We start from the raw sequence: 26,714 nt of genomic DNA on the forward strand, positions 1-26,714 counted from the left end.
TGTGTTGGAAAGGGCTACAGATGAATGTCCACATTGACAATGCAAGATGTATTCGCCGGTTTTACTAGGTGTCTATCGTTTGTTGTGTGGTGGCCCCTACATGATCGAGCACTTGTCCTTCTTGCGAGTGGGAGTGTACTTTTCCAAGTACTTGAGTTGGCGCAGGTTGATCGCGCCGCGGCGCGCCTTGCGAATGTGCTCGACGGCTGTGATGACGTCGAGGCCGTGTTCCATGAGTGCGATCGCGACAAGGACAGGAGCACGGCCCAGACCTGCAACACAGTGCACGGCTACAGTCTTGTCAGACTGATGCGTCCCCGCGTTATTCGTAGCATTGTCTTTCATCGTCTGCTCGACAAGCACGAGCCACTTTTGGATGATCTCTTGGCTCGGCGGCTCGCCGTCCGGGAACTCCATCTCGTGCACACGGAAGCCCGCGGCCTCGACGGTCGCATCCGAGTATGTCGGTTCGCAGGCGCGCACAATGTCGGTGACCTGGTACTTTTTGAACTCCTTGAGGTACAAGGGCAGGTTCGAGTCGTTGGGGGCGTCGAGGATTAAGAACGACAGCTGGTCGTACTGGACGTGGGAGGGCTTGTTCGTCGGGGCGCTCATCGTAGTCGTCGTCTTAGTGGCGTAGAGGGCTATCCCATTCGTGGGCAGAAGCAGCGCGGGTCGAGGCCGAGTCTCGGAAGCTCGGTGATGGCCGTCGTCTTAAGCGTAAAAAGCGAGCTTGGGCGCTGGCTTTCAAGTTTCCGACTGCCCAAACACCACTCAAAACGGCCGCCGTATTTTTATCCGTCGCCTTCTTAGCACTTTTCCCTAGAAACAAAAGTCCCAGGACTTTTAAATACACAGTTTCTCAGTGGAAGCGGTGCTATTAGCAAGTTCTGAAGCCTAATGAACGTTGTATAAAAGGAAGAACCCGATCCCGTTGGATTTTATTGCCCGCTCGGGATCGGCGCCGTAATGGGAGCTTCAATATTAATTTTCAGGTTCTCAGAGTGTTTTTATTTGCATCGCAGCGAATAACCTGGGAAAACTATGCAACATAAAACAATGATAATATAATAGCAGGGCCAAATGAGTTGAAGGCACGATAAACGCCCCACGAAAAATACCTGGCATTGAGTATGCTCCAAGCTAACCGACGTTACCGACGCCTCAACGCTGCAGTCAGATCCGTCGCTTGTCCCAGGCATAGAAAAGCCGATCCTGCACACGTCGTGAATACTTGGTGACGACGACCTTTTGCGTCGTAGCATCGATCTGCTGGGACCAAAGTTGCGCTGTGTAGTGTGCACGGCAGGTGCATCTCGGCGTGACTCTTGACAAGGTATGAGCTGATGTCTGTGCTATCCTTCTGAACCGGTCGAGAATTCGAACATGATCGAAATCAAACAGAGCAGCAAACCAGTGTGTTTGCGCTTTCTGGAACAAATACAGTACTCCCTCCTGACGATGTAGTTTTTTCCCTTGGTGCGACAACCATCGATTTATCTTTCCGCTGGTGCAGTAGTTCGCATTCCGTAAAAGTGTTCTTAGAGGGTGCCATAGATAGATATCATGGCCATCTTCGCAGTCAATGCTTCCAGTACAATAATCTTCATCTCGCTGCGGCTGCAAGTATGTTTCCTTTGGTGACGGACCTTTCGGATCACGAAAGAGAGTTCACCAGTATCGACACCGAGACGAGTATTCAATTTCACAGGTCTTTTCGAAGCGAGGTGGAAATGCTGAGAGCTGTTTCCATGGGTTGGGTTGCCCCATTGGGTGGGTTCGAACACCTCAAACCAGGTCGACCATCCAGCTTGACCGGAGCCATTTTTGCGTAGTATCACCAGTTCCAAGGTGGGTCGGCAAAACATGGGAACTGATTGGGAACGAGGCATTTAATCGATGCCCTTGCTGGGAACCAGCACCCAGCTGAGATCTATGTGTTCTTATGGTGCACCGGAAACTGAGAGGTTTGCAACTATATAAGAAAATACAGTGTATGTATGAACGGAGTTCGACGGCGAGCACTCGGATCTTCGCATGTTCGGCCAGGCGGCGACGTACGAGGGGAAGCGCATCGCGCGTTGTGTGGATGCCATCTACGGCGAAAGCGATCAGCAGCGCTTCGTTGTGGGTACGTGCTCGCCGAGCACGAAGAAGCCCAACCAGCTGCACCTCCTTGACGCCAACCTCTGCCTCCTTCGGGCGTACTCGCACGCGAGCCCGCTGCAGCACTTTGCCATGTGCCCTTTGCCGCAGCGCGCTCATACGATTCTAACAACGTTCACATCTGGTACAGCATGCGGCTTGTTCTTGTCGTCGACTCAGAGCCGTCTCTGTGCTAGAGCGCAACGAACCGACGTTTGCCGTCTGGAAGCTCGAGAGCGTCGAAGATCCCATCGCAACGTCTGTAGACACACCGGCCCAAATGACGCTGGCGTCTCAAACGACCATGGAATCGGCCATTACCAAGTACGATAGTGCGAGGAAGATGAGGAGTGCGTCATGTGGAATAGGGCGATTTGGAATCCTCACGAGGACTCGAGCGGAGCAGCGATTGCGTCTCTCAACGCGACGTCCATCGCGACATGGGCGCTTGCGGAGGGTGGCGCAGCTTGCAAGGTTGGATGACAGTGCCCGGCAATGCCTCTCTTAGTGGTGCTGGTAGGAGACATCCAAGGTCCCGCTTGGCGAAGGCAAACAGTTGACAGGCGTAACATGGGACCCGCACCATCGACACAACATCACCGCTACGGTGGACGAGGCTATTCAGTCGTGGGATCTTCGCTCTGGCAAGTACGAAGCACTGGCCCCGTTGCTCGACTGAAGCTTATGGTCTAGGCATGCGCACGCGATTGAAGATGCGCACTTGGGGTGCACGCGCGATGTCGACTACAACCCGAACAAGCCGTATTACATTGCAAGCGGTGGTGACGACGGCAAAGTCAAATTCTGGGACCTGCGCAAGCCGCAGACGGCGTTGCTGACTCTCTCCGGCCACAGCCATTGGTTCCAGCTCCTAGCGTCAAGCCATCATCTCAGTCGGTATCCTAGGGTCTGGTGCGTCAAGTACAACCGGTTCCACGACCAGCTTGTGCTCTCGTCCAGCTCTGATAGCCTTGTGAACCTCTGGCGTGTCTCGTCGATCTCGTCAGCGCCCCTGCTCGAGATGGATGACGACGACTCGTACGTGGTATCCGCCGAGTTGCAAGCGCGAGATGCATCTGTGTAGGGAGCAAGGCATTGATGTTGGTGATGCCAGGATCAAAAGCTACGAAGAGCACGAAGATAGCGTGTACTCGGTTGCGTGGGGCTCGGCCGACTCGTGGCTCTTTGCCTCCGTCTCGTACAGCGGTCGCGTCGTACTCAATCAAGTTCCATCGACCGAGAAGTACCGCATCTTGCTTTAATCGTAAAACGCGATCGCACGATTAACTACGCGCGCTGCTTCGAAGGATACCTTGAGGCGTTGCGACCATGTCGAGCACCTTGTCATGACCACTAGTTGGGACGGCGTCCACAATCTGCGCTTCGAGGGCAATGCCCTACGCACGTCGTTACCGCAAGCAACCCACACGGAGAATCGACGCGTACGATGGTAACGGGGAGCTTCCCGCCATTTCGACTGGCATACCGCTCGAAAAAGCAGTCTATATCCGCAGTGCAAACACAAGCGAACGACTAGTCTTTGCGTGTACCGTAGTAGCCCTTCCCGTGGCCGAGCCGGTTGCAGCGATGGTCAAAAGCAACGCCGGGGACGAGCACGATGTCGACGTCTAGTGCGTCCAGTGCATCGATTCGTGCAAGACCACTGGGCAAACTTGGCGGCGGCTCGGGAATCCCCCACTTGCTCTAGTGATCTCGTGGCATCGCAAGCGCTGGCATGGAAGCCAGTACCTTGGGAAACGTCGTCATTTCGGCCGTCGAATCAACACGCAGCATGACCATGTCTTCCGACTTGGCGCCGATGACTTTGGGGACGTAGATCGTTTTTCCCGCCGCAAAGAGCGCGTCCACGAGCGTTGACGTCTTGGCTTCGGCCTCCATCGCAAGATAGATGCTCACGCTGCGCGCATCGCGGAAGACGTCGAGGGCGACGACGTGCTGTGTGAGCGCTTCGCTCTGCTCGACCACCTCGTCGCGTGAGAGGGTGCGCAGGAGCCCCGCAATGCGCTTGCGCAGCACTGTCTTCTGGCTGCGAATGTCGGCGAGCATCTCGTAGTAATCTCCTATCCGGACGCTTGGAACAGTGTCTTGAACAGAGTATTCGAGTGATCTGAGAACAGAGTTTGGCGGGTCAAGGATAAATATGCGTTGTGTTATCTTGGCTACAAATATATCTCTATGGCGTCCGCTCGTACGTGTCCATGGAGCTCGACTCGAGGCGCCAGTCGCCGGGGTAGTTGAGCCGCGCCACCGCTGTCAGCGGATCGTCGCTCGCGTCGGGGCACTTGCAGACCTATGGTTCGACATGAATATTTTGAACGAAGAAAGAGGACGACCTCGAGGACGTTGTGGATCTCGAGCAGATGCGGGTGGTCCGGGTGCGTGCGAAAGTGCCGCGTGAGACGCTTCCGCATCGATGCCGAGTCGGCTTCGTCCGCGGGCCAGTAGTAGTACTCGAGCGTGACCGTATTGTCTCGGAAGTTGCGCTTCCCGAGGTACCCCACGAGCTGTGTGCACTCGGACCGGAGACCATACGGCGACTGGCCCAAGTGCCGGTGCTTGCCGCAGAGTTTGTGGATAATGTGGGACGTGCCAACGCTCCCCGGCCACAGAATCTAGTTCGCATGAGGCACTCTTCTTCATCTTCGGACATCGTACCAGCATCTCGTCGCCGCGGTCGTCGATGCTCCACGTACGCGACGCGACGTCGGTCAAGAGCCGGTAGAGCCACGACGGGTGACGCTGCGGCTGCATGCGGCACTGCAGGGAGAGGCGCGTCCACTTGCCCGTGAGCGAAGAAAAGGCGTTCTACATGCATACATATCATGAGCCTTCGATAGAATCGACCTCTCTCTATACGTTTTTGAGTGTTGGGCTCCACTGCGGCGCTGTCGAGGACGACGCCAAAGCAGCCACGAGCTCCTTCCCGAGGTAAAGCGCATCAACGGACGGCTCCGTCGCATAAGTCCTCGCCGGAAGCAGCTCCTTGTACTTTTCTCCAAGCTCGTGCACGAATGTGCTTGCGACGTACTCGACGAGATCACTCATTGTGTGGCACTGTGTCGGAAGCTCTTGTGCCATGAGCACGAGCTCGTCCTCGAAGAAGCGAAGGAAGGTGCTGTACGCCTCGAGCAAGTCCTTGGGGTGTCGCAAGACAAAGTCCCGAAGCTTGGCGAGGAATCCACGCGCGATGGCTCGCTCGACACCCGCGACAAGCACGGAGAAGACGCCTTCCATTGGCGACCCGCACGTGATGCGCGGGCACGACAGCGGCAGCTCGAGCGTGAGCGACTTGACAAAGAAAAAGTGGAACGGCGTCAGCGAAAAGTACTTGCGCGTGACGCGCCCGTTGTCATCGTCGCTCTCCCGCCCCGCCGTATGGAAATCGGCGACGCGGCTTAGCACTTGCACGAGGAAATACACGTCGTTGGCGCGCTGGACGAGCGAGGAGAGCCCAAGCAGCGGCGGCAGCGCGCGCCCTTGAATCGCCGCCGACGGCGACACGTGCTGAAGCCGCGCAATTTTTTCCGTCACGCGGGGCGAGTTGGGGTTGAGGAGGCATAGAATATCTATGTTTCTCATGAGCAAACCATCGCGAGTGCCGGCCACTATACCCCGCTTGCGACTGGATTTGGCAGAAGACTCGTTCTTCTCCTTGCGCTCCGACGACGACGACGAGCATGTCACTTCGTCCTACAGTCACGAAGCTTTGAGTCGTTAGCTCGCATGCAAAGTAGAGGTACCTCGTCCACGTCGACGGGCGACGGTACGTTCACCACGCTATGGCGCTCGAGGCGAGTCTGCTTGCGCACGACACGACTCGACCGAATGTGAAAGTCGTTGCTTTGAATCGTCTCAATGCACTCGATCTCATTTGCTCCCGCGACCGGCCGGAAAAAGAAGACCTAACTCGATGAGAGTCGGCGTTGTGCCATGGAAGAAGTACCTTGAGGCAGTGCGTGTACTTGTTCCCGACGCGGGACGAGAACCAGCCGTAGTGCCAGCACTGTCGATCACCGTTGATGACAAATTGCGCCGTCGAAGCGTCCGGCAGTCGCTGCCGCGCGCCCGGGAAGATCGGGCCGAAGAGATTGTCCTTTGTCTTGACGAGCGACTCGAAATCCGCCACGCGGTACCGCTTGCCAACAGCAAAGGCAATCGGCGCGTCTTCCTTGCCACTGCTATCGTGCGCATACGGGCTCAGGTTCTGGCGCTGCTTCTCGTGGTCGTAGTCGTTGCACGCAAAGTAGCTGTACACGAGCGTGCACTCGGGCACGTCGCACTCGACCGCAACGCCCGTCCCGCAGAATGTCTTGGTTCGATGGCCGCGGCAGCAATGCGGAAAGCACCTAGCGTACGAAAGGCTTAGTGACGAAGTGAGGCGCGTGGCTGTGTCCAAGGTACCTCAGGCTCTTGAGGCCGCCCGCCTTGTTGGTCCTACAACGCAGTGGGCGTGACTAGCAAGTCTTGGTAGTGGCGGCGTACCGGATGTAGTCGGAGCGAAAGAGTTCGTCCTTGCAGCACGCGTGGGCTGTGACGAAGCGGGCGCCGGCCATCGCTCTTGTCTCGACGTTCCGATGTTGGGCTATTTCGGAAACTGATATCGGGCCCAGTATGGGTGGATGCGTCCGGATACGAATGCACCCAGCGGAAAAATTCAGGCCCGAAGTGCAATTACACACGGCGAGGGTCCGAAGCTCCGACTTGGCTCCACGATCTTTGTCGACCACGAGCTTCTGCAAAGCTGAACGCAGGACAGGCCTCACTCAACCGTCCACACTCGTCGATTCGGGCAGGCGCCACATCCGAGCGTGGTACAGTGTAGCAGCCCCGGCCTCTTGGCCACTCATCTGCCACCAGGTGGCGGAAGCTAGACGCAAAAAGAATATCTATTGTTTCGCATTGTCGCTGACCCGCGCTCGCTCTACATGACGACGCAGCAGCTATTCGTCTTCTTCGCTTGCTTGTAAAACACCTTGGACTGGCTGCTCAGATCCGCCGATTTCGAAACAAGGTCGTCCAGCTTCTCACCGCGTTCCAGCACGCTGTCAATCGTCTTGGACAAGACCGCCGTCGTTTCGTCGAGCTCCTTCTGGATGGCCGAGATCTTGTCGGCCTTCGTCGGGTCCTGGTAGTCCTCAAGCGCCTTTGTCAGCGGTGCCCAATCCAAACTGCCGTTGCCCGGGTTCTGCGCCCACGACCCGTTCGTCTCCTTGTTGTACTCTTCGAGCATCTTGTTCATGAGCGCAAACGCGACGCGTGGCGGGTAGTCTTGGTCGCACACCACAATCCCGGCGAGGCCGTCTTGGCGGACGTACACGTGGCAGTTGTACTCTAAGCAGACACCGCGTGGGCATCTCTTTCCACATCAATGGCTGCGTACCTTCGTGCTGAATGGACTGGCGCTGGCCCTTCTGTGTCCGCTCAACGAACGTGCGGCTGAAGAACGTGATCATCTCCCGAACGCTACCCCAGTCGCATGAGCGATGATGGCTTCCTGCCGATCGCGACGTACCCGGAGCGCTTGAAATAAGTAAACGAGTTGAGGTCGAACGCGTTGGCGAGGATAATGGGCTTCGTCCCCGCTTCCTGGCGGAGGACACCTATACATTCTCGCTGTGAACCTCGCGCGTCGTCGCCATCGTCGCTCGTACCGAGGGACACAATCTTCACCATGACCGAGTCGCAGCAAATAAAAAATGAACTAGCCAGTAGGCAGCAACGGTATTTTATTATGCCAACGTCGAATAAAAATGCCCGGTAAAAACGCAGAAACGCACCCGGTAAAGTTCGAGAGAAGACATCCCATCAAGTGCGCTTTGGTCGCGGCGAATCGAAACTGCCCACGCGCGCTTGACTCGGCGCCAGCATTCTTGACGACGACAACCACTCGCAGCAGCGTCGCTTCAACAAGATACCGTGAGAGCTTTTCTTGCGCAAGGAGGCTCGCTGCATTCGCTGGCGGCGCCGGTAACGCACGAACGGCCATTGCACACAGGCGGTTGGAGACGTTGCCGGTGTGAAACACACACATTCTGCAACGCGGCGCCTCTTGGATTCGCTGCCTCGCTCCTGCGCAGTTATTATAAGTATAGTCGCAGCTCAGAACTGGCTGCGGTAGTCGCGTAATGCCCAGCAAGACAGAATGCATTACTTTATAAATTGCACAGACGCACGCGCGTGCAATGCAAGACATGCCGGCTTCTGGGCAGTCGACTGCATGTGAGTTGGGGGCTGCTCATGATAGCCAATAGAGCTCTACATCACGGTGCTGAGCTGGCCTGCAACAAAAATCCCGTTGAGGCCACGATTCTGACACGCTTTTCAATGCTGCTAAGAAGAAGCAAACTACCGTACAGCCAACATCGGTCGATTCCTCAACTGGGTCGGACTTCGTAGGTTTTTTCAGGCGGTTAAATATGACGCAGTGCGTTTTTTGCGTTTTTACCGGATAATTCCGTGCGGCCCAATCGTTGGACGGTATCTTGTCATCATCGAGCATGGGAGTCGCCGTGGCCGTCGCGAGCCAAGAGTTTGACCGATTCACGGCGCGATGCCGCCTGCCTCTGAAGCTCATGGAGGCGCGGCGCTGGTCCAATGGTGCGCCGATCGTCGTCTTCTCCGGGACGAAGGCCTACCTCTGCAAGGCCCATGCAACGCGCCACGCAGCGATCGCCTTTGATGCGTCCGTGGCGATCCCGGCCAGTGCCGTCGCGTCGCTTCGCCGTAGCGCCGTGAATGTAGCACCCTCCGTTGATGTGGCACTTGTTACAGCAAAGCTACAGCCAGCTACAACCGTCTCGATGGAGCCCGTGGGCATCGCGCCGGAGACAATCAACCGCATGCTGCAGCATGGCGTGTGCCAGCGGCTCCTTCAAGACGCAACCCGCCGCCTCATTGTCCAGGAATCCGCCGTTGTCTACCTGCCGCTCCCGTCCTACGGCCCGTACGCAGACGCCGATGCGCTTGCCAAGCACCTAAAATTTCGCGTCACGCGAACGGCCCCGGCGAATGGACCAGTCCGCATCGTTCGTGCAACACGCGTCAACCTCTTTCGAGCCCAGACATCTCCTGCCTCCGACGGCATGACCGTAGACGCTCCGTTGCCTGCGCCAACGAGTTCGTCGACATCGATTGGGGGTCTCGACAAAGAGCTGGCGATGATCGAGGAGCTCATTCGGCTGGCTGTCGATCACAACGACCTTCCTGCGCGCCTCGGCGTGGCTTTGCCCAAGGGCGTGTTGCTGTCTGGCCCTCCAGGAGTCGGCAAGACGCTTCTCGTCCGTACTGCCACACGCAACCTCCAAGGTGTCGTGATTGTGTTGTCGATGCTCGGAGTCAAGCCACTCGTGTAGGCGAATGTCATTTGCAGCTGCATGTCATCAACGGTGCCGAAATTCTCTCGCGAGGCGTCGGGGAAGCTGAAGCAACGCTTCGCGCCATCTTTGCTGAAGGTCGTGCCTTCACTGCCACGTCACAGCGCCACGTGTTCTGCCTCTTCCTCGACGAGCTCGATGCGCTCTGCCCCGCGCGCGACACGAGTGCGCGAGCGCACAGCCGCATTGTCGCACAGCTGTTGACGCTAATGGACGGCATCGATGCCAAGGACACGGCGCCTCGCGTCCTCGTCTTTGGCGCAACCAACCTCCCCAATGCCATCGACCCCGCGCTCCGGCGCCCTGGTACGCTCTCATTTGCGTCCTTGACAATTGGATCTCACGCACGTGTAGGACGTTTTGACCGAGAGGTGGCGCTGCGTCCGCCTGATGCTGCCGCGCGCGAAGCTATCCTACGCGTGCACCTGCGCCAGATTCCGTTGCCAACGCACGTATCCAGAGATGACGTCGCAGCGCTCTTGGCACCCAAGTGCGAATTTGCAATCGCATCAATCGTGAGATCATGTACCACGTAGATGCATTGGCTATGTCGGTGCGGATCTGGCGTCGCTCTGCCGGCAGGCGTGCATCATCGCGTGTCGTCGCCAAGAGACGTCCCGTGCGTCGCCACCGCGCATCCTCCGTTTCCTGCGCAACCAACAGTTCTCGGCCATGTACTGGGGTTACTGCAGGTGGCCTTCGACTGAGGGTACGCCAGCAAACGCATCATCGCCATACCCACAATTGTTTGTAGTCGAAAATCCCGATGATGACGGCGCCTTCGTCACGCCCCAAGACTTTGTGGACGCCATGGCATTGACTCCGGCGTCGGCGCTCCGAGGCGCCAAAACATTCACGAAAGAATCCTCTGCCACTGTGACATGGGCAGATATTGGCGGCCTGGAGGATGTCAAGCTCTCGCTGCAGCAAGCCGTCGAGTGGCCGCTTCAGTTTCCCGAGACGTTTACACGCCTCAATCTTAAGGTACCGCCTTCAGCTCGTGCATGGCTACATCTGCGTGTTTCTAGCCACCGCGGGGTATCCTTTTGTATGGCCCCCCAGGCTGCAGCAAGAGCACTATCGTTCGCGCCTGCGCCTATGCGTCGCACGCAACCTTTCTCACGCTCAGCGCCGCCGACGTCTTCTCGCCGTACTTCGGCGACGCTGAAGCGGCGATTCGCCAGGTCTTGGAGCTTGCCCATCTGCATCGTTCTTATCTGCAAGGAGTAGGTTTTCCGAGATGCGCGGGCGGCGACACCGGCGATCATCTTCATGGATGAAATCGATGCCATCGTGTCCAAGCGAGACTTTGCCGACGGTGGATCGGGCGGTTTGTTCGTGGTGCACTGCTCTATCTGATGGCACGGCTAGGCTCTGGCATGGCCCTGCGCGTGCTCTCTACGCTGCTAAACGAGATGGACGGCGTCGAGGCCACTGATGGTAGCAACGAGTAACTTCGTCGGCATTTTGCTCACGATGTTCGAAAGGATTGCTCGTTATCGGAGCCACCAATCGTCCCGACATGATTGATGCAGCGCTGCTTCGTCCCGGTCGCTTCGATCGTGTGCTGTATGTGCCGCTGCCGGAAGCTGCTGATCGACTCCACGTACGATCAATAAACTCGGCGGCTAGGATTTGATCAACTTCTGTGTAGATTCTCAAGATTCACACGGCGCATGCGCGTCTGTCGGCAGATGTCGACTTGATGGCGATCGCTCACAGCACGCCCTACTTTAGCGGCGCCGAGCTCGAGGTATGCAATCACTCTCGTCCAACGATCCTGTGCGTACGGCTTGATCTAGAATGTGTGCCGGGAGGCGGCGTTGCTCGCACTTCGCGAAGACATAACTGCCGACGCTATCGAGATGCGCCACTTGGTCGCTGCGCAGGCGACCGTCCGCCCCGTCTCGACACCGGCGTCGATCGCCCACTACGTTGCGTTTCAAGACGCCGAGTGAGCTAGTTCCTAATCTTCTATTACGTAGTAGCATAGTTTTGACTATCTGCAGCATCAGCAAACCACTCGAAGGGAGTGACACCAGCCTCCTTCCAATACGACGGACCATAGTTGACAAGAAGCTGCGTCCCGGGAGCAATCGGCTCCAGCGTTCTCTACCCAAAACGCATGAGACGGTGCATACGCGAGCACGGGGAATGCGTACGCAGACGATGTGCAGGAAGCCGCGGTGGAGGACGGACGCAAGCCGGCAGTTGAAGTGACGGAAACTGTGGTTCACGCACCGGATGATATTGCCGTACTCGTTTGCGCTCACAACCATGTTGCCATCTTCAAAGACCGACGGGTAAGCGAGGCCGTAGCTGTCAAAGCCGTCGCCTCGGTCGACCTGGACGACGCCCGTGTATTCACCAATGAGCGTGTCGCCAGCGATCGGCGCCGTCGCAAATAATCCGAGCTGCTCTCCGACACCGGGAATCGAAATCGGCCGCACATCGACAAGCGCGTGCACGGCACCGGCATCGAGCTGCGCGGCGTCGGCTGGCGAGAGTTCTGGAAACTCGGACCCGGTCGTGAAGCCCCAGAACCCGTAGTTGCGCAGCTCCGAGGAGCTCTGGAAAAGAAGCTTGGGCGTGTAAATGCAGCGCATGCGGTCACTGGCTTCGTCATAGGACACTCGTTGACCCTCGAAGGACACGGCGCCGTCAACCTCGTCCGGGTCGCCTCGGTCAAGGCAGTGATGCTGCATCGATCGAGTTTTCAAATTGCTTGCAACTGGACCAATCAGACAGCGTGCCATCTGCGTTTTATAGGTTGAATTGCTAGACCACGTTTTAACACGGTAAAATCCGTTCGAGTCTGGACCTTCTCGGTCAACGGGAAGACCCCAACACTGAATTGTATACACCACCCTGAGCACCGATAGCGACCCGCCTGCAATAGTGTCGAGGTGGCTCACGTGTGCTCAAGGACGCCGGTGCGCTTGCATGGTCAAGCTGATGTCGCTGGGAATACCCCGAGCCCTAGTGCCGAATCAACAAGCCTTTGAGTTTGCCACTTGACGCCTCTTGATCTGTTAGAGACTTTTCGCCTCCAATAATATCACACGAACATCGCGTGGTGAGTCGACGTTTGAAAGCGATTTGCTCGATTTATCCGAGCGCGCTTCATCTTCCCGTACACAGTCCAACGCCACGTTTTCATGTCGTCCGATGGAGTGACCGTTGACCGAAGTGACAGTGCTGGTGCCGCTGATAGGATTCGGGTGGGACTAGTGGCCTTTCTCCTTCGAGACTCAAACGACTTGGCTCTCCTCATCAACACCAACCATCTCAAAGTTATAATAACGCTGTTTTATTGCTCATCGCCCCTCGCACGGGCTTTAGTTTTGGCTTGTTAGCCGTCGGCGCTAGGCAGGTGATGACCCCAAGTCGATGGAGTCCGACCGCCCTTTCCTGTTCGGATAGGTTTCCGGCAGCGGTGGTTTCCGTTTCGACGGAAGAAACCACTTTCACATTCGCCGGGCTCCAACAAGATGGCGTCGACGTCCGTGCTGCAGCACTTTGAGACGTACCAAAAGGCACGGGTGAGCTTCGTCCAGGCCGTCGCAGAGGCAGCGACGCGCCCGCAGAACATCGAGGTCATGCAGAACGCCGGAGTAATGCAGCTCCTTCGCCCGCTCCTACTGGACAACGTACTCCCAAATGGTTTCCAACTTGACGAAAACGCTGCCAAATTAGGTACCTAGCATTCAGCAGTCGGCAGCGCTGGCCTTGGGTCGGCTCGCCAACTACAGCGACGACCTGGCCGAAGCCATTGTTGGCAACGAAATTCTACCGCAGCTTGTCTACTCACTCTCAGAGCAAAACCGATTCTATAAGAAGGCTGCGGCTTTCGTGCTTCGCGCAGTGGCCAAGCACTCGCCAGAGCTCGCTCAAGCCGTCGTCGACTCTGGTATTCAAAGCCGCCCACGTATTTGCATCGACGTCGCGATCTAGGTGCGCTCGAGGCGCTGGTCCCGTGCCTCGAAGAGTTTGACCCGACCGTGAAGGAGGCCGCGGCGTGGGCGATCGGGTACATTGCGCAACACACGAGCGAACTCGCGCAGAGCGTTGTGGACGCTGGCGCCGTGCCTCTCCTCGTGCTCTGCATCCAAGAGCCCGAAATCACCCTCAAGCGCGTCGCAGCCTCAGCGCTTAGCGACATTGCAAAGCACTCACCCGAGCTCGCGCAGGCAGTGCTTGACCCAGGGGCCGTAGCGTACCTGGCCCCGCTCGTGCAGCACCCGGACGCCAAACTCAAGCGGTACTGCTGGCTATCCATGTACTCTTCATGATATAGGTGCATAGGCAAGTATGCAGCTGCCTCGCGCAGATCGCGAAGCACTCGGTGGATTTGGCCGAGGTCGTCGTCGAGGCCGAGATCTTCCCCAACATTTTGCACAACCTCAACGACATCGACCACTGCGTGCGCAAGAACGCGGCGACTTGCATCCGTGAAATCGCCAAGCATACACCGGAGCTCGCCAAGCTCATTGTCAATGCTGGCGGCGCCTCGACGCTTGTCGACTACGTGGCCGAGGCGTCGGGCAACAACAAGCTTCCGGGCATCATGGCGATCGGGTACATTTCCGCTTTCAGCGAGACGCTGGCGCTGGCCATCATCACGACCAAGGGCATTGCGCCTGTCAAAAACGCCCTCGTCTCAGAGCCCGAAGACCACATCAAGGCGGCGAGCGCCTGGACGCTGGGACAGATTGGGCGCCACACACCCGACCACGCGCGCGCGATTGCTGAGGCCGACGTGCTCCGGCACTTGCTCGCGTGCATGATCCACCCGAATTCATCGGACGACCTCAAGACCAAGGCGAAGCGCGCGCTCAAGTCGATTCTCGCCAAGTGCACGCACCTTCAGGCGCTCCAGCCGCTACTGCGCGACGCGCCCATGAAGGTCCAAAAGTACATTCTCAAGCAGTTTGCGCAAATGCTACCCCACGATCTCGAGGCGCGCAGGTCCTTTGTGCAGAACGGCGGCCTTCAGTTCCTTCAGGAGCTCAGCGAGGCGGCGGGTGGAAAGCTCACCGAGTACATCATGGAGATCAACAATTGCTACCCGCCCGAGATTGTCGAGTATTACTCGCCCAACTACTCCAAGACACTCCTCGACAAGCTCGACGAGTACCAGCCCCAAGTGCGGTAAGGCAGCTATAAGAAACAGCTTGCGCTTAACCAAGTGTATATATGTATGCACACCATTGTCGAAGTCGGCTGGTCCGAGTACCTACGGTGGAGTGCCACCGTAATGTGCTTGCATGGGGCATGGCGCCAAAGATCGCAGAAGATCGCCATGGACCGCATTTTTTAATACTTTATACAGGTTTATCCGGACAGTTCCTGACCTGCTCACGGCCAATAAATCGCATTTTGCCCCAGTCCATCATGCTGTCCCGCGCCGTCCTTCGCCTCAACGCGTCGCCGCTGGCCTTCACCGTGGCCCGCAGCTTCTCGGGCGCTGCGCCCAAGGCGGCTGCGCGCCCGACGCGCCCGAAGCACTCGGGTCCGCCCACGCTCCAGTCGACGGTCGCAGAGATCAAGTACCTCAGCCAGGTCTACTCGATCGCGGCCGCGTCGGCGCACTTGCCCAAGAAGAAGCTCGAGTTCGTCGTCCGCGAGATCAAGGGCGAGAAGGACCTCCCGCTTGTGCGCGAAGCGCTTGAGCTGTACGAAAGCCGGTTCCTCCACATCCCGACGTACTGCTCGGGCACGTTTGTGAGCAAGTGCATCAAGACGGGTCAGGCCGACTTGGCCCTCGAGTGGATGCAGGGCAGCAAGAAGCTCTCCAAGCACATTGAGAATGGCTCGGCGGCCAACCTCATCGCCGCCTTTGCGGAAAAGGGCGAGTTCGAGAAGGGCCTCCAGGTCTACACCGTCCTCAAGGCCCACGGCATTGAGATGACGACCAAGGTCTTCACGTCCTTGATCCAGTACGCCCTTTCGCTTTTGCGCCGAATCCTGGACTCACGCGTGACAATTGCTGCAGGTTGAGCAAGGCGCAGGGCAACATGGACCAGGCGTGGGCCTTTGCCCTCGAAGGCTGGTAGGCTCAAGGGTGCGATGTTTCGGTTTCCTGACGTCATGATTCGTAGCTCGGGCAAGATGCTCAACGCCCACGGCCTCATCACGCTCCTCAAGGACTTGCCTGCGGACGACGTCGCTGCCAAGGCGGCGCACGTCAAGCAGCTCATGACCCTCGGCGACGTGCACTCCAACGCGACGCTCGACAAGCTCCTCGCGCCGGCCGCTGCCGTCGAAGAAGAGGCCGTCGCGGCCGAGTAAGCTATAACATCCCTCTAGATAGAAGAAGAATCAAAACCCATGCGCGTTGTTATACACAAGACTACACTCTTAGTCGTAAATCGGGTCCGAGAGCAGAGGGTCCGAATACTGGCTCTCGTCCTTGCGCTTGGCAACGCGCTTCATCTCGACCAAGCCAAAGCCCAGCATCGCGAGGAACGCCACGACGCAGACGACAGCGCCGACCGCGTTGGACGTCGACGCTCCGTGGCCGTCGATCGCGTCCGCTTTTGTGTGCAGCCGGCTCTCGTGGTACGACCCAGGCGGCGTCGTCTCGGCCGCCATCTCGATGGGGTCACTCTCCGTCTTGGTCGCGTTGCTCTTCGGAACGGCCTTGAGCTCCGGGTAGAGGCTCCAGACGTAGTGGATATCGGTGAGCGACATCTTGTCGCGTTGGCCCATCTCGTTGAGCACTTCTTGGCGCGCGTAGACATCTTCGATGCGCGGAATGACACTCATGCAGCTGCGTGCCGATGCGTTCACGAACGCGTCCGACCGGTGGTGCATGATGCTGTAGTAGTCGTACGGCACTTCGGCACCGACGATCGCGACGGCTCCCGCGCCATAGATGGCCTCCAAGTGCTCGACGGCAAAGTACGACCGCTTCGTCTTGTCGACGCACTCCCACGCGATCGCGACATGCGCGTCTCTGTCGGGCCGCACGAGCGGGTGATGCAGACCAATCGCGTGCAAAAGCACGTGCACAAGGTTGCCAAAAGCGCAGTCGTTCGAGACGCCGAGCGCCTGGCGACCGCCCACGCGCCCCACAAACGAGTAGCAGGACGCAGACGTTGGCACAAAGTCGACAAAGTCGTCGCAGTCGTCGAGGTGGTCGTCGCAGTACCACTCGTGGCACTCGAGAAAGGTGAAGCCCGTATTGGTCGTGATGTGGTCCATGACAGCGACCAAGTCGCTGCGACGGCTCGCGAGACCAGGATCCACCGTGTAGCACATCTTGGCCTAGCGCGCTCCTGAGCACAATATTATTCATCGACAATATGACGTACGTTCTTCCAGCGGTTGTCCTTCTCCATGTTGTAGTAGCCGTGCAGGAGGTAAAAATGGTAGTCGTTGTCCATCTCGTCGAGCGTGTCAAAAAACCCAAACGAAATACCCACGGCAATGTCGCCTTGCGTCACCATGACGTCGTCCTCGACGAGCACGTAGTCGAGCTCGTTGCCGTTCACGACGATCTTGCCGCTCTTCTTGCCCGCGAGCGAGACGTCTTCGGCCACGTACCGGCACGAGTTGTCGCTGGAGCTGCGCACCATGCCAGCGCCGCACGCCGGCAGGCGGTTCGTTGCGACCGTCGGCACGCACAGCATGCCACCATCCGTCGATTTGATTGTCGTGAGCGCGTTTGCAGGCCCGGGGCCAATCTGCAGATCGTAGCCCGACTTGCAGCTGCAGTCGCTGAGCTTGGTCACCGGCCAGTTGTTGATGATGGCATTGGCGGGACAGAGCGCCGACGGTCCCGTTGGCGGCGGCGCATTACACACCATGGTGTCGTTGTCGCTCTCGCCGACAAAGCGCTGCGAAAATGCTTGAAACTCGGCGCCCAGCATTGACGGCGGCTCTGCTACACGGCCGTGGACGCAGGCGCAGTCGTCGTTGGGGGCGTGCACGGGCCAATGCAGCACGATCGCGTGCATTGGGCAACCGTTCTCGTTGAGCGGCGGCTTGGCGTCGCACGAGCTGTTGCGATCGTTGCGCAAGTAGCCCTTGGCGCAGTGGCAGTCCATAAAGTCGAGCGCTGGCAGAGATGGGTACGGGTTGAACGCGTGTGGCGGGCACTTGTAAAAGTCGGGTGTCCAGTCGCACGACTGCATGCCGTAGTTGGGCACGAAGCCTGGAAGGCACTGGCACTGCCGCATCGAGTACGGGTGCGGCGCCATCGCGACGGCAAAGTCGGGGCACGTAAACTCAGCGACAGGCAACGACGCGCCGCGCAAGATGCCGTTGCTCAACGGCTGCTTGCACATCTCGAGTTTTTCGTCGCGCTCAAACCCGACCGCACACTCGCACTGCATAAAGTTGCTGGGCGCCGTGGCGAGCGACGGCATCGGGCGCGAGTGTGGCGGGCAAATGAACGTCGGCGTCTCGGTCACGCAGTAGTCGCTCGGCCCCGCCTTCTCGTTGCTTGTCGGACTGCGCACGTAACCCCAATCACATGTGCAGTCGGAGAGCGACTTGGCATATCCTTGCTTTGGCGGCGACGCGTGCGCTGGGCACGAAAACTGCAGGAAGCATTCGCCACTCTGCGCGTTCTTGGTGTACGGCGCAGTGCAATCGCAGTCGGCCAGTGAATGCACCGGTCCAACGAGCGACGCTTTCTTCACATAGTTGGCCGCGCGCGGGCAGTGGTCCAAGTAGCATTCGCCCGTCGCGTCGTCCTTCGTGTACGGTTCTTGACACGCACAGTCTGCGATCGACCGCGCATGGACAAGACCGGACTTGAGCACGTACCGACCACGACACGCGATTGCGTCGATGCAAGCGCCACCAATCTCGTCGCGTTGCAGCCCTGGCTTGCACTCACAGTCGGCAAACGCCTTGGGGTGCAGCACCTTGGCCGAAGCACCTTTGGGGCAGCGAAAGTTCAGCGAGAGGCTGGGCAGCGCCTGACCAAGGAGGAGTCGCCCAGAGAGCCTATTGTCGAGACCCGCGGTCTTGCCGCCGTTGAGGCACAGACAATCTTCGGCCGACTCCATGTCCTGGGGCAGAAACATGGCCTCGCACGGCGCCGGACACACTAGAAGACGACGCATGAGACCCACCCTTGGCGTAAGCATCCGATGCGACGAACCGAAGAAGCCTTGCGCATGGACCTGCGCCAAGAAGGCCGCGCAAACGACCGCTACGACGCGAGCCATGCGATGCAAATGTCGAAATGAAAAGGCAATCGCGATCTTTTCGAGGATCTTTCGACATCCGGATATTTTTTAGAAAGTCCCGCATGTTATCCGGGATTTCAGACATGGAAACCCTGACCCTCGCGTGGCGCAAGGTTGCTGAGCTAATTTGGCCAAAAAGTTGCTTGGGAAGAAAATCGATTCAAGCTGACCAGGCATGGCTCAATCTTGCAGTGTGCTTCAGTGTGGGAACCACCTGTTAACTAGTGTGCACACCTTCCCGCAATAGCACTAGATGAACTGCGATTTACCAAAATAGGCAGGTCGAAACTGCGTCGCGCCAGACCGGAAATGGCGTCGCTCAATGGTCTGCCGCCGATTCCAAGGTCGCAGCAGAACTGGGGCAAGCTACCGACGAGTGGCCAAGACAAGGTGGCGCCGGGCTCGGCGCGAAGGCTCACGTCACCGCAAAGCGCATCGACAACGCGCCGTAGCCTGAACGTGTCAATGGCCCACCTCTCTATCTTGCGCCCCAACAACTCGACTGCGAGCCTCGTAGACGCCTCGCCACGCAACCAAGGCGACGACGGAAACCAAACGCCGAGCGAAGGCGACTCCGAAGCCTTTAGCCTGCTGCTCGACAGCAGTACTCTCTCCCAGTCGTCGGCGCGCGATGGCCCGTAGGTGTCGACAGCATGCGACAGCTCATTCAGGCTCGTAGCGACGTGCACGACGAGCTCCAGCGCGTTCAGGCGCACAACTCGACACTGCAAAACGAGGTTGCGCGGCTCCAAGAGTCGCTCGTTCAACGGTTCCCATCCTACTTTCTTTCAAGTAGCGCTAAGAAATTGTGTAGCATGCGCGGGAACTCTAAATTCGTGGGTGGCGGCCAGTTTCGGTCTTCGATTGCGACGGCAACGAGTCCCAAGCCCATATCAGGATGCTCCAACTGCTTTTCACTCCGTGCGGCTATCAAGAAGCTCAAGACGGACGCCAAGTCGGCCAAACCGGTCGTGGACGACCTCCAAGTCAAGGTCCATAACTCTGCAAAAGCGGACTTGATACGACGATCGACCCTCATAGCTCTCGGAAGGCCACGTCCAGCGCCAGGCCCTCGCGGTTGCAAGCGCCAAGAAAGACCAGCAACTGGCCGACGCACTGACGCGCCTCGAGAGCGCCGAGATCACGATTGCAAACCAACGCGCGCAGCTCGAAGAGTGCGTCATGTCGACCGAGACGCAGCCCACTCATGCTGCGTAGGCTCGATGCGGATCTCCAGAGCTTACGCGGGCACGCGGTCGGATCCAGCGCCGACGCAACGGACGAGTTGGTCGCAAAGCTACAGCAACAAATCGAGTTGACGCGGGACAAACAAAAGCTGCTCGACGCCTCGCACGCGCAGCTGGAGTGCGCGCACTCCGATCTGGCAGTGGCGCGGCAGCAAACTTCAACGCTTGAAACTGCGCTGCAGTCTACGACGCAGCTCTTGGACGCAGCGCGAAGCGCCATGGACACGCTTCAAGCCCAAGCTCGCGCGTCTGCTACGCAAATACAACAGCGCGAGCTTGATACGCACGCGCTTCGAGTGGCACACGACCAAGTCTTGCTACAGCTGCGCTACGACGTCGAATCGTGGAAGGCGTCGGCGGCAGCAGCCCAAGCCAGCAGCAAGCAGCTCGTAGACGAGAACCAGGTGCTGACCGGGCGCATGGCCGAGCTCGAGCTCGATCAGCGCAAGCGCATGACCGCGATGGAAGAAATGGAGCGCGAGATGCAGCACTCTCAGCTGCTGCGGCGAAAAACGTCGAGCGAACTCGTGGGCTTGAACGGCCGCGTTGACGCGCTGCTCGCCGAGCTCAGCGCGGTCAAGGCTGAGCGCGACGCTGCGATCTCCGACCACTGTGCGCTACAGACACGGCTCGAGGCGGAGCTCGACATGGCGCGGCGCCAATTGAAGCAGCTCGAGAAGGCGCTGCTCTCAAAAACGTGTGAGCATACAACGCTCGAGGTCAAGGTGCGCGCACTTGAAGACGCGCGGGACGCCCAGTGCACACGCGCCGCGGAAATGCACTCGGAGCTCCGGGACCAACTCGAGAAGCTCGGCGTGGCGCAGAATCAGGTGCTCAAGCAGCGAGGGCAGGTGCACGCGCTCCAAACCGAGCTCAAGGCTGTCAAGGTCGAGAACGACGAGCTTGCCACGCGCTTGGAAGCCCAGCACCAGCTGCACACCAAAGCATTGGAAAAGGCACGTAGCTTTCTTGACACAGCTTGAGCGCACGAGTGACGTAGGCCATGCAGTCGCTCGTGCGATTGTGCGTTGTCGCTCCCACCGTGAACGTCCACTTGTCGGGCCAGATTTTGCCCTGCAAATCGGTCTTACCGACGGTACGCACGCAGTATTGAAAGGTTGATACATATATGGATCCAGGACGCGATTCGGTCCATTGTGCAAAAGGACATTTTGCCTGTCTTTTCGTCCATTTTTCTGCAGCACGACGAAGGTACGAGTTCGGACGGATCGTCGCTCGACGCGTGGCTGCAGTCGTTGCTCAAAGAGATGCAAACGTCGATCGAGAAGCATCTCAAGAGCGTCTTCCAGTCGTAAACATTTGATAGACTGATGTGGTGTTTTCAAATGCAAATGCACACTACGAGCCTACGAGGTGGCTGGCGGCGGGTTCGCGACGCCCGAACTCGACTTCTTCTTGCCACGGCGGGAGCGATTCTTGGGCTTTGCGCCCTCGCTTGGCGCGGGTGGCGGCGCTGTGTCCACGGCCCCTTGGCGCTCTTTCGCTTCGTCCAGTGGTGTCAGTGCTTCCGACTCTTTGGGCGGCTTGGAGTCGTCGCCGGTTGCCTTCCGCTCCCGAGTGCCCTTGGCCTTCTTCGATTTCTTGGTCGGCACGGGCTTTTCGCTGGCAGCTGCCGTCGCGGCCGTGTCGTCGCTCGTAGCAGCCGTGAGCTCCGTACCCCGCACCTTTTTGGCGTTTTTGGAGCCCTTTTCCGTCTCGTTCCTCTCGAGCGGCTCTTGTTGCTTGGGCTCGTCCACCTTTTTGGTCGCCGACTTGTCGGTGTTGTCGGCTTTCTTCTTGGGCTTGCGCTTCTCTTGACGCGTTGCCTTGTCGACATCCTTCTTCTCCTTTTTCGTCAGCGGCTTGGGCAAAACTGCAGTGAGCGTCTCGAACGACGCGTCGTCGCCCACAATGAGGCCCACCGCGCGGTCGACTTCTTCGAGGATTTTCTGTCGTCGACCGTGAGCTTCTCAGTGCATAGGAGAGAATATCGTACCTGCTGGCCGCCCAGCTGCAGCACGACGCCGAGGTCGCGGTCGAGCTCAAACGGATCTTCGATGCTCATGCGCCACGCCTTGCGCTTGGCGCCCCACCGCGCTTGTTTGGTGAGCAGCTCGGATCGGTGGATCGCAACGCTGCGACCGTACCAGTCAAAGTGCTTGAGGTACATGAAGAAGCGAACGAGGAGTGACGCCACCGAGAGGCTTTGCGTGTCGGGAAGCATGACCGCTGCCTTGACCTGTGCAACGTTCTGGCAAAAGGCCACGTTACAGCCGTTGAGCTCCTAGTCGCAATGAAAAGGCTCCACCGACTTGACGTTGGCATCGAGTGTACCTCGGCGGGCACACCAAGTTTCTGGAGCAGGCCGGGGTCTTGGAGGTTGGGCAGCACACCAGCCTCCTGCAGGACGTGGATCACCAAGAGCACATACGAGTACGAGCTCAATGTGCCCATGGAGGCATCGTTGATGCGTCGAGCTTTCGCCCAATGCTTGACCTATAGAAATGCGCTCAGACTCTGTGCAATCGCAAGTGAGCTGTACGGCCAAGACCAGCGGCCGGACGCGAGGGTCGTACTCGCCGTACGTTCGAAGCAGCAGCGTGTTCTTGGTCGGAAGCAAGTTGCCCATGCAAATGTCGCCCTCGAGACCGCTCCCAGTGTGGAGAAATCTGTACCGAGTCAAATCACCGCCACATCGTCAACATTTAGAGATCGCACTTGATGATGGGCACGCGGGCGCCGAGGATGAGTTGCTGGACCGTGCATCCACCTCTCTACGTTGGGATGAGTGCGTCGCCCATGGCGCCGCGAGTCGTTACCTGCAGCGCTCCGGAGAGCCGGTACATGGCTTTGCGCTGTCCGTCGGCGTCCTGGATCGCAAGGTGGATTTGCTTCTTAGTCGCCACGAGCGACGATGGCGAGGACTTGGAATTCGGCGGTAGCATGAGCTCGGTCATCGTGACTAGACTGTTGGCGGCACGCAAAAACACTTGGGCTTGCTGCAGCTGGTTCTTGCTACGGATGACACCAACGGGCATGAGTGCGAGGCATGATGACCGGCAGGTCCCACATCTTGGCCGGGGTCTTGGCCAAGTCTGCGGGGCAGCGCGACTTGATTTTCGTGTACGCCGCGAGAGCCTTTGCCGCATCTCCCTTGATCTGGTCGAGGGCCTCGGCGCACCGCGTGGCGAGTCCCATGGCCTTGAGAGCATCGTCACTACACAGCACTGCTATGTACAGAGGTGTGGTGCTTCGACGCAACGCACTGCTGGCGGCGGGCGGCCCCAATACCGCTGTGCGCAGCGGGCGAATCCGGTGTCCGGCGGACAGCCGTGATGTCAATGTCGCAGCCCTTGGAGCCTGCATACACAGGGTATTTGAAGCATTAGCAAGACCAGGGATAATACCAAACAGCGAGAGGGAGCTGCCGTAGAGGTGCAGGCCACACTTGCGGTCAAACGAGCTCTTGACGACCTTCTGGAGGTCATCGACCACCCGCTGCCGCTGGGCTTCGTCCTACGCTCGACACATTGAACAATAAGCTGGTCCGTTAGGGGCGTACGTTGCCGTCGACACGCGTCTGGTCGTAATGCGCCAAGATGCCGATATCGAGCGCCTGCAGCACTGGCGCGCTGATGCGGGGGAGATGCAACGCGGCATGGAACGGCGTCGTGTCTTGCTTGACGTGCACGAGGAGGTCCTGGACGTCGGTCACGAGACGCCGGATCTTGCTCGTATCGTGACGATGCAAGTTGGTCTCGATCGCGGCCAAGAGGCGGCGGCACCACGCTTCGATAGGACTCGCGTTGTGCGCCGAGCACGTGGCCAAGAGCAGCTCGGACGTGAGCTCCAAAATATCTCCGTGAATCAACGTCGAGAGCTTGGTGGGGTGGAGCGCCCAAAGCCAGTGCGTGAGCTGCAGTACAAGATCCAGCGCTTGAAAGGACTTTTCCTACAAAATGGAGAGCTCGACGCCGTTGTAGGACACGCGTGCGATACCTCGTGCGTCTCGACAGTGACGCTCGAAGGAACCTTGAGAAGCACGCGGACGACGTCGATGAATTCCAGCGCGCGCTTGATGAACCAGACATGCGGTCCGCTGGCAAGCGACTCGGTGTCACCCGCGCCTTGGCTCCGCGACAAGAGCTGCCGGGCGAAGAGAGGGTCCTTGGGGCGGAGCCAGGCCAAATCGATGGTCGCTGCAGACAGCGCCGTCTGCAAGTTTCGCTTGGCGTGCGTATCCATGACGCATTCGAGCACATCGTCGTCGTTCATTCGTGCGTCGTCCGGGTCGGCCCCAGATTGCACCTTGGTCATCCAAGCGTCGATGAGGTCCATGGACTCGGGCTGCGCGAGGACGTCCATGACCGCATCGTCTTCCATCGCTTCGAGCGCATGGCGGATGTCGTCCGACGCCGCAGCCAGGACGACGTCGAACGTCACTTCGGGCTTCGCTTCGGCCATCAAATCAAACTCCGGGCGAGCCAGGTCTTCACGAAACCGGTCATCGGTTCGCCTAGCCGACTAGTGGCGGTCATGACCGCCGTATCAGTTCTTGTAACCGACAGAGCGCTTTTATGCCAGCGGATTTTTCGAACCCGACGCACGACCAACCGAGCCAGAGGCTCTTCCCTGCAGCGTACAAGTGTCCTTCTGGATCCCCGTCACGCTGGTATTACTCATTAGGCAGTAGTGTAGGTGATGTGAGGCGAGTACGCTAGCGTTAACCAATAAGCGCCTGTCGCCAGGACGAGATCCTCGGTCGCAACATTTGTCTAGCACCTTGCAGCCTGCGACCACACTGCTGTTGGAAGTCTGACAAGCAGGATACATCGTCCCGTCGCCTTGATGCAGCAAGTGTACGTGGCGTCGTGCGATGCGAGCGCCCGCCTTGGCTTCAACGCGTCGGTTTTTTACACGGTTTGATTGGCGGTTCTATATTTCGCGGGCTGTCGCATGGACGCGCCGAGCTTGTCATAGACACGCAGAGGCGCGCGTTCGGCTCGCGGCGCAAGTTTCAAATTCGATGTGCCGCCCTCTTGTGACGCTAGCGCCCGAGGACGACCGCGTGACGACAGCGTGGCCGCGCGCGAGATGCACGCCTCTGATCGCGTCGCTGCTACAGCGGTCGTGCCGCTACGAGGCGCTCGTGCGCGAAGAGACGTTCACGGCGCTCGCGAGGAAGCTCGAGCGCATGCTCCTGAAAGCGTACCCGCTTGACATTGCCGTCGTATCGGAGGACGAGCTGCGCTGGCGTCTGCGCCACATTGTCCGGCGCCTCCTCAAGTCCAAGGATTGCGTCGCGCTCCAGCCCAACAACTACGCGGCGTCGTAATCGCTCGGATGAATCTATTTACGCGACAAGTTGACTTGTACTGCTCGCGCGTCGTCGATAGCGCGCGGCGCTGTGGGCGACGTACAGCGCGAGAATCGACTCGACTTTTCGCGGGTCGGCGCCGTGCCGAAAGTAGGTAGTCACGACCGCCGAGAGAAGCGCGCGCTCGATGCGCATCGGAAGCGAGTCGTTGGGCGGCGACGCCACAAGGGCGGGGCGGTGGGCGCTGTGGGCGAGGATGCGGGTCACGAGGTTCTCTTCGAGGAGGCCAATGAACGCTGACGCTGGCGGCATCTCTCTCAAATAGGTTTCGAGCGACGCGTCGATCGCTGCCTCGGTGACAGCGAGCAAATCTTCCACTAACGTTGGCGCGAGGCCGGCCGAGAACGGGATCGGAATGCTAAAGTTGACAACACGCACCATGAGCGAAAACTCAATGCGCTGAAGCAACTCGCGCTCGTCCAGGAGACCCAGCGCCGCTCTACACAAAAAAAACATTTCGGCAACGTATCGAGTGGGGGCGATAGTACCGAATGAGCACGGAGAGAGTATGGGTCGTGGCGCCACCGGACGACAAAACACTGTCGATGCTGCGCTCGGGTGCCGCCGCGTCGGTCCACGCAAGCGCCAGGGCTTCTATGAGCACGCGCTCTGCGGTCGTGTCCAAGAACGGCAGCTTTGTAGACACACACGAGGCAAGGCGAAGCTTCAGTTGGTGGCGCATCTAGCACGAGAATCGCATTGGCATTGGTATTCACGCCAACGTTTGTACTTTGGCCGGAAGTCCCCTACAATGCCGGCGTGAAGTACAACATACGATAAGCGCGAAAGCCTGCGTACTCGTCTCGTCGATGCATGGCGGGCCAGAACGAGGCGGGCAGAAGCGCGGCCATAGCGTCGGCAACGGCCCGGACGCTAAACTCGATCACGTCGTAAGCGTCGTCGTCGTCAATGTCCAGGGCGGCGCCAAACACGTCCACAAAGAGGCTGATCTGCGAGGGCGTGAGACCGCGTGGGCTTGGAGCAACGACATCGCCCGAGTCGGCGCGGACGCATCGCCACCAGCCCCCAGTCATCAATCAATGATAGTGCCAGACCACAGTGTGCCACAAGCCTTTACCATGGGTCAATAATAAAGACCCATGCCTCTACACAGGTATCCGGATCCGCCGCAAAACAACAACATTCCGCGTGCCACGTCATTGGCGCCAGCTCCGTCACAAGAGTTTCATGCTGGCAACGATAATGAGCTCAATAGAAAGCTGGAAACATTTTTCTACTAATATCTGGTTTCAATTTTGGCTGGATTTGGGTGACGCCATTCCAAGGGCACCTGGTGCCTTAGGCGGAGCGGCTTGCCGCGACGCCCGCAGGGCCATGGCGCGCTTCG

General features: G+C 58.6%; 14 protein-coding genes across 14 annotated transcripts; 6 read left to right on the plus strand and 8 right to left on the minus strand.

The window, feature by feature from the left end:
* Positions 1 to 25: 25 nt before the first annotated feature.
* SDRG_03310 (hypothetical protein) lies at positions 26 to 752 on the minus strand. The gene has a single exon (XM_008608941.1). It carries the CDS (start codon positions 613 to 615, stop codon positions 97 to 99), a length of 519 nt encoding a protein of 172 aa, XP_008607163.1. The 5' UTR covers positions 616 to 752; the 3' UTR covers positions 26 to 96.
* A 1,246-nt stretch (positions 753 to 1,998) lies between these two features.
* Positions 1,999 to 3,498, plus strand: SDRG_03311 (hypothetical protein). Its single transcript, XM_008608942.1, has 7 exons — positions 1,999 to 2,290; positions 2,343 to 2,469; positions 2,514 to 2,619; positions 2,666 to 2,793; positions 2,839 to 3,006; positions 3,052 to 3,183; positions 3,230 to 3,498. Exons 1-7 carry the CDS (start codon positions 2,038 to 2,040, stop codon positions 3,405 to 3,407), a joined length of 1,092 nt encoding a protein of 363 aa, XP_008607164.1. The 5' UTR covers positions 1,999 to 2,037; the 3' UTR covers positions 3,408 to 3,498.
* Positions 3,429 to 4,212, minus strand: SDRG_03312 (5-formyltetrahydrofolate cyclo-ligase; the record flags this gene model as incomplete). Its single annotated transcript, XM_008608943.1, has 4 exons — positions 3,429 to 3,542; positions 3,592 to 3,647; positions 3,696 to 3,849; positions 3,895 to 4,212. The coding sequence occupies 4 exons, from the start codon at positions 4,210 to 4,212 to the stop codon at positions 3,429 to 3,431; spliced, it is 642 nt and encodes a 213-aa protein (XP_008607165.1).
* Positions 4,213 to 4,286: 74 nt separating this feature from the next.
* On the minus strand, positions 4,287 to 6,749 carry SDRG_03313 (hypothetical protein). Its single transcript, XM_008608944.1, has 9 exons — positions 6,649 to 6,749; positions 6,568 to 6,600; positions 6,110 to 6,512; positions 5,907 to 6,068; positions 5,778 to 5,856; positions 5,023 to 5,732; positions 4,822 to 4,971; positions 4,500 to 4,778; positions 4,287 to 4,456 (listed from the first exon to the last, which is right to left on the minus strand). Exons 1-9 carry the CDS (start codon positions 6,717 to 6,719, stop codon positions 4,340 to 4,342), a joined length of 2,004 nt encoding a protein of 667 aa, XP_008607166.1. The 5' UTR covers positions 6,720 to 6,749; the 3' UTR covers positions 4,287 to 4,339.
* A 284-nt stretch (positions 6,750 to 7,033) lies between these two features.
* SDRG_03314 (synaptobrevin like YKT6) lies at positions 7,034 to 8,239 on the minus strand. Its single transcript, XM_008608945.1, has 4 exons — positions 7,818 to 8,239; positions 7,679 to 7,766; positions 7,547 to 7,629; positions 7,034 to 7,497 (listed from the first exon to the last, which is right to left on the minus strand). Exons 1-4 carry the CDS (start codon positions 7,837 to 7,839, stop codon positions 7,088 to 7,090), a joined length of 603 nt encoding a protein of 200 aa, XP_008607167.1. The 5' UTR covers positions 7,840 to 8,239; the 3' UTR covers positions 7,034 to 7,087.
* Positions 8,240 to 8,647: 408 nt separating this feature from the next.
* On the plus strand, positions 8,648 to 11,615 carry SDRG_03315 (hypothetical protein). Its single transcript, XM_008608946.1, has 11 exons — positions 8,648 to 9,471; positions 9,519 to 9,845; positions 9,894 to 10,029; positions 10,076 to 10,248; positions 10,294 to 10,523; positions 10,568 to 10,723; positions 10,770 to 10,869; positions 10,911 to 10,979; positions 11,027 to 11,145; positions 11,194 to 11,292; positions 11,342 to 11,615. The coding sequence occupies exons 1-11, from the start codon at positions 8,664 to 8,666 to the stop codon at positions 11,495 to 11,497; spliced, it is 2,373 nt and encodes a 790-aa protein (XP_008607168.1). The 5' UTR covers positions 8,648 to 8,663; the 3' UTR covers positions 11,498 to 11,615.
* SDRG_03316 (hypothetical protein) lies at positions 11,517 to 12,244 on the minus strand (the record flags this gene model as incomplete). The annotated part of the gene is made up of 2 exons (XM_008608947.1): positions 11,517 to 11,651; positions 11,702 to 12,244. The coding sequence occupies 2 exons, from the start codon at positions 12,242 to 12,244 to the stop codon at positions 11,517 to 11,519; spliced, it is 678 nt and encodes a 225-aa protein (XP_008607169.1).
* Positions 12,245 to 12,993: 749 nt separating this feature from the next.
* SDRG_03317 (sperm-associated antigen 6) lies at positions 12,994 to 14,757 on the plus strand. The gene is made up of 4 exons (XM_008608948.1): positions 12,994 to 13,189; positions 13,236 to 13,449; positions 13,494 to 13,800; positions 13,845 to 14,757. Exons 1-4 carry the CDS (start codon positions 13,031 to 13,033, stop codon positions 14,692 to 14,694), a joined length of 1,530 nt encoding a protein of 509 aa, XP_008607170.1. The 5' UTR covers positions 12,994 to 13,030; the 3' UTR covers positions 14,695 to 14,757.
* A 133-nt stretch (positions 14,758 to 14,890) lies between these two features.
* On the plus strand, positions 14,891 to 15,891 carry SDRG_03318 (hypothetical protein). Its single transcript, XM_008608949.1, has 3 exons — positions 14,891 to 15,478; positions 15,535 to 15,591; positions 15,641 to 15,891. Exons 1-3 carry the CDS (start codon positions 14,934 to 14,936, stop codon positions 15,828 to 15,830), a joined length of 792 nt encoding a protein of 263 aa, XP_008607171.1. The 5' UTR covers positions 14,891 to 14,933; the 3' UTR covers positions 15,831 to 15,891.
* On the minus strand, positions 15,850 to 18,731 carry SDRG_03319 (hypothetical protein). The gene is made up of 3 exons (XM_008608950.1): positions 18,655 to 18,731; positions 16,856 to 18,600; positions 15,850 to 16,808 (listed from the first exon to the last, which is right to left on the minus strand). The coding sequence occupies exons 1-3, from the start codon at positions 18,719 to 18,721 to the stop codon at positions 15,900 to 15,902; spliced, it is 2,721 nt and encodes a 906-aa protein (XP_008607172.1). The 5' UTR covers positions 18,722 to 18,731; the 3' UTR covers positions 15,850 to 15,899.
* Positions 18,732 to 18,882: 151 nt separating this feature from the next.
* On the plus strand, positions 18,883 to 21,347 carry SDRG_03320 (hypothetical protein). The gene is made up of 7 exons (XM_008608951.1): positions 18,883 to 19,380; positions 19,422 to 19,511; positions 19,557 to 19,734; positions 19,784 to 19,917; positions 19,961 to 20,945; positions 20,990 to 21,085; positions 21,129 to 21,347. Exons 1-7 carry the CDS (start codon positions 19,052 to 19,054, stop codon positions 21,303 to 21,305), a joined length of 1,989 nt encoding a protein of 662 aa, XP_008607173.1. The 5' UTR covers positions 18,883 to 19,051; the 3' UTR covers positions 21,306 to 21,347.
* A 9-nt stretch (positions 21,348 to 21,356) lies between these two features.
* On the minus strand, positions 21,357 to 24,453 carry SDRG_03321 (hypothetical protein; the record flags this gene model as incomplete). Its single annotated transcript, XM_008608952.1, has 11 exons — positions 21,357 to 21,938; positions 21,986 to 22,273; positions 22,324 to 22,485; positions 22,532 to 22,658; positions 22,708 to 22,763; positions 22,809 to 23,004; positions 23,060 to 23,206; positions 23,256 to 23,349; positions 23,397 to 23,505; positions 23,552 to 23,941; positions 23,989 to 24,453. The coding sequence occupies 11 exons, from the start codon at positions 24,451 to 24,453 to the stop codon at positions 21,357 to 21,359; spliced, it is 2,616 nt and encodes an 871-aa protein (XP_008607174.1).
* A 562-nt stretch (positions 24,454 to 25,015) lies between these two features.
* SDRG_03322 (hypothetical protein) lies at positions 25,016 to 25,324 on the plus strand (the record flags this gene model as incomplete). Its single annotated transcript, XM_008608953.1, has 1 exon — positions 25,016 to 25,324. The coding sequence occupies one exon, from the start codon at positions 25,016 to 25,018 to the stop codon at positions 25,322 to 25,324; it is 309 nt and encodes a 102-aa protein (XP_008607175.1).
* An 18-nt stretch (positions 25,325 to 25,342) lies between these two features.
* SDRG_03323 (hypothetical protein) lies at positions 25,343 to 26,400 on the minus strand (the record flags this gene model as incomplete). Its single annotated transcript, XM_008608954.1, has 4 exons — positions 25,343 to 25,805; positions 25,855 to 26,048; positions 26,097 to 26,112; positions 26,165 to 26,400. 4 exons carry the CDS (start codon positions 26,398 to 26,400, stop codon positions 25,343 to 25,345), a joined length of 909 nt encoding a protein of 302 aa, XP_008607176.1.
* Between the last annotated feature and the right edge of the window lie 314 nt (positions 26,401 to 26,714).

Source organism: Saprolegnia diclina (assembly GCF_000281045.1).
Source record: "Saprolegnia diclina VS20 unplaced genomic scaffold supercont1.8, whole genome shotgun sequence".
NCBI classification, from domain to species: domain Eukaryota; phylum Oomycota; class Saprolegniomycetes; order Saprolegniales; family Saprolegniaceae; genus Saprolegnia; species Saprolegnia diclina.